The sequence below is a fragment of the Echinops telfairi genome, unplaced genomic scaffold (genome assembly GCF_000313985.2).
Source record: "Echinops telfairi isolate 266 unplaced genomic scaffold, ASM31398v2 ScPeMD7_655;HRSCAF=1070, whole genome shotgun sequence".
NCBI lineage: Eukaryota > Metazoa > Chordata > Mammalia > Afrosoricida > Tenrecidae > Echinops > Echinops telfairi.
The window spans coordinates 18,173,128-18,177,087 of NW_022104553.1; the positions used below are offsets into that span (position 1 = coordinate 18,173,128).

General features: G+C 58.8%; 1 protein-coding gene across 1 annotated transcript in view; it reads right to left on the bottom strand.

Annotated features, from left to right (window-relative positions):
- Window positions 1–2,375: 2,375 nt before the first annotated feature.
- The window catches only part of CACNG8 (calcium voltage-gated channel auxiliary subunit gamma 8), a 32,961-nt gene continuing 31,376 nt past the window's right edge, over window positions 2,376–3,960 (bottom strand). The window contains exon 5 of the mRNA XM_004715674.3: window positions 2,376–2,464. Within this exon, the coding sequence (XP_004715731.3) occupies window positions 2,376–2,464 (89 nt within the window). The remainder of the gene's footprint in view (window positions 2,465–3,960) is intronic.

Sequence of the window (3,960 nt, forward strand, 5' to 3'; positions counted from 1 at the left end):
CACACACACACACACACACACACACACACACACACACACACAGCCGCCAGGGGTCAAGAGCAGCCACCACCTGTGTGCCCTGCCCGTGCAGGTGTGTGCAAGGCCCCTAGGCAGACAGGTGTCCGTGAAGCTTCTCCACGAAGAGGAACCAGGAAGGAAGACCCGGGAGATCTCCTTGGGAGAACCAGCCAGTGAAAACTCTGGGTCAGCACGGTCCCCTGCACAACTGATGGTGGGGGTGAGGGTGCAGCGTTCCGTTCCACTGTGGGGGCGGTCAACGTGAATGGAGGCTGGGCAGCAGGCTCCAGGGCAGCTTAGAGCAGCAACTTCAGGGGTGCTTCTGTGGCTTGCTCAGGGAGCCCGCGTTCCTCCCAGCCCCCCCAGAGAGTCTCCCTTTTTCTGGTTCTTCAGGTACGGCCCCCAGCCCCCAGGGCTTGCCTCACATCCAGATGGGACACCCTCCCTCTGCGGTGGTGCCCTTTGATGCTGTGTCCCCCCCACCCCACTCTCAAGATGAAGACTCTTGACACCCTTGGGGACAGACATCACACCACGGCTAACCCCTACCTCCCTTGTCTGTGCGTCTCCGTCTGTCTGCTGGTCTGATTGGGAACCCCTGGGGAATAAGGCCAACTTTGTACAGCCTCTGTTCTCAGCGATGCACCTGGTGCTCAGGTGCCCTCCTCTTGGTCCCCAAGGCCCCATCACCTTAGTTCAACCCTCAGTCACTCTCTTCTCTACCTGGAGACTCACCCACCCACCCACAGCAGCACTGCCTCCTGTGCACCCCTCCCCCAGGCTCCAGGAAGCTCTACCACCTGCCCCTGCTCTTGCCCTCCGCCTCCCTGTGGTTCCCCCTTGTCCTGAGGATAAACTCCAACCTCTGCCACCACCACCAACCTCCCTCAGCTGGGAACTGCAGGTTCTTTAGAACACCATCTGCACGTGTTTCACCCCCATCCTGCCCGCCAGCCAGCACCCCCAGAACAATTGGCCTTAGTCCACATACACCAAGCCGCTCCACTCCCCCGGGTCCTGGCCCAAGCTCATCGAAATGTCTCCCTCACCCGCTTCTCCACCTGGCAACTCCTACTCATCCTTTCAAAGGCCCAGATTGGGGACCAGACTCCCTGGGACGTCCCCCCCACCCAACACACACTAAAGAATACTGCCAGATGGCCACGCCGTGTTCCAGGGTGGCTTCTGTGGTACACACTGTTTGTAACCGACCAATAACCCACAGAAAGGAAGACAGGGCTTTCTCTGCCCAAACTCGGTGACAGTCTCTGAAGTGCACAGGGGTTGCTGTCAGTCAGCACGGAGTTTGGTTTCGGCTAACCTACAGGTGGGTGACCGGGCCCCACCCATGGGTCCTTGCTTCCCAGTTAACGGCCGAGCCAGCCCAATGGAGCTCTATCCTGCACTGACACAGGATGATGGTGTCGTGGATCAGGATCCAGTCAGTGGCTATGGGTTGGGGCTTTGATTGCAGATGTGTCCGCTACACTGCTGGGGTTTGCAAGCGCCGTCCCCCTCCCCAACCAGAGGTGCCTGTGGAAAAGGATCTGAGAGTCTACTGGGCCACAGCCCAGACCACGGCCACTGGGAACTCCACGGAGCATGGATGCAGGGGACATGAGTGGGGTCGGCTGGGTGGCAGTGGGGTGGGTAAATTGCTGAGTTTGGCACATGAGCAGACGCTGAAGGATATCTGTGAGGCAGGGTGGTGGTGGGGTTTGCTTTGATGAAGGAGCGGCACACCGGGGCCACGGACATTACGTCTTCACGTCTGTGTTTGTGTATGTCTGTGCTACAGCGTGCGGCGTTGCTCGGTTCCCATCCGCGCTCCCAGAAACATCAGTTAGGAAATCTAAGGATGCACCGCCCTGGGCACAGCTGTTGCCCATGGCCTCCTTAAAGAGCAAGGGTGACCCGAGGAGGACTAGAGTGTGCCCGACCACTCTGGGGCCACGCTGTTCTCAATCACTTCGTGTCACGTGCCTGTGGCAGTCGGGCCGTGAATAAGAAGGCGGAAGAATCGATCCTTGTGGATCACGGTACGGGCGCAGACGATGGAAAGTACCGCGGGCTGCCGAAAGAATGAACGGATCTGTCTTGGACGAAATATAGCCAGAGTGCTCCTTGGAGGAGAGATGGAGAGACTTGGCCTCGCGTACTTTGGGGACACGTTTTCAAGAGAGACCAGTCCCGGGAGAAGGACGGGGTGCTTGGTCAAGTAGAACGTCGGCGAAAAAGGGGAAGGCCCGCGACGAGATGGATGGACAGTGGCTTCAAGCACGGGCTCAGCACAAGAACAATTGTGAGGAGGGCGCACGCAGGACTGGGCGGGGTTTCGTTCTATGGTGCACGGGGCGCTATGAGCTGGAGCCGACCAGCCACCTCTGCTTCTCTCGCTTCTGAGTCTCGATTTCTCTGCGAACACCAGTCACATAGAGCTCCCGTCCTGAGACCAGCCGTGGCTCCCAGGCACACTCCGAATTAAGATTGCAACTCACAAGGCCCTACCCGGGCCTCTCGCCTCCTCTTGCTTCCTCAGCCCCCCCGCCCCCCATCACTCACTCTACCCCAGTCCTGGGGAAGGGCCTTCATACCGCATGTGTTTACGTTTGGGGACACTTTCTGGCCTCCCCCTCTCCACCCACCACTCTTGTCACCCTTGCCGGTGTTACTGAAAACACCTCTTCCGCACAAACTGGGCTGAAAAACAGCGCCTGCTGCCTCTTGGGGCAATTCCTACAGCCGGCCGGCAACAAACTCCGAGTGGCAGAGCCAAACTGCCCCGGAGTGATTCTAAGGTCATCCGTCTTTATGGAAGATCTATTCTTCTTTCTCCCCCAGGAGCCGGTGGAGGGTTTGTTTCACAGACCTTCCGGTTGGCAGGTGAGCACGTCCTCACCGTGGTCCCCAGGGTCCCTGCGCCAGCTGTAACCACCTGTCTACAGGGGAGCGTTTAACTGAAGGCTTGTCTAGTGCACACACTGTAAGCTCGGCCTCATCTGCATGGCCCCGGCATGCTGCGCTGGACTTCCCGCTCAAGCTCCACAACGCACCGATTCCCGCTCACAGAGACCCTCTAGGGCAGAGCAGACCTGCCCCTGTGGGTGTCCCACGCTGCTCATCTTTCCTGGGGTGGAGAGCATCCTCTTTCTGCATTGAAACGCCAGGCTAGCGGACTCCAACCGCTGACCTCGGCGGTGGGCAGCTCAACTGGGAGCCCACCGTGCCACGAGGCCTCCCCCTAAATCAGCCCCCATCTAGTCGCGGTGGTCCCAGAATGACCCCTGTCTTGGAAGAAGTGGGGCCTGAGTGCTCCTTAGAAGCAAGGATGGCCAACTTTCCTCTCACAGGACTCTGGGCCCGTCCCGCGGGGGGAGGGACAGATCTCTGGAGAAGGGCATCATGCTTGGTGAAGGGAGATGAAGAAGAGGAAGACGCTCGATGAGGCGGACTGACACAGTGGATGCAACTATGGGAATGAGGGTGAGGAGGGAGCCCGGACCCACCCACGTCCCACGGTCGTCAGAGTGACTCCACAGGCTCCCAGACGACATGGCGGATGAAAGTGTGCCTTTCCGTGCCTACTTCCCTCTCGTGTCCTCCCCCCACAACCCCCAGGTCCCCAGGCCTTCCTCGGTACCTAGCAGGTGCTTCACACACCTGGTGGGGTCCCGGATGGAAAGCGAAAGAGCGCTACCGTGTCCAAACGCACGGGTCTCTTGCGAGCAACGCCTCTCCTAACTTCGGATTTCCTCATATCCCTTCTTTATAGAGTGTGTGTGTTATATACACACATATACGTGTATCTATATGTGTGTATATATGTATATATATATATAGTAGGTGGGACTATATATCGGGGCGTGAAAGACCCCTCTCCAGGAGTTGGTCTGGGCTGGGAGCGTCTCCCTCCACCCCACCCCACCCCCGCCGCGCCCCCAC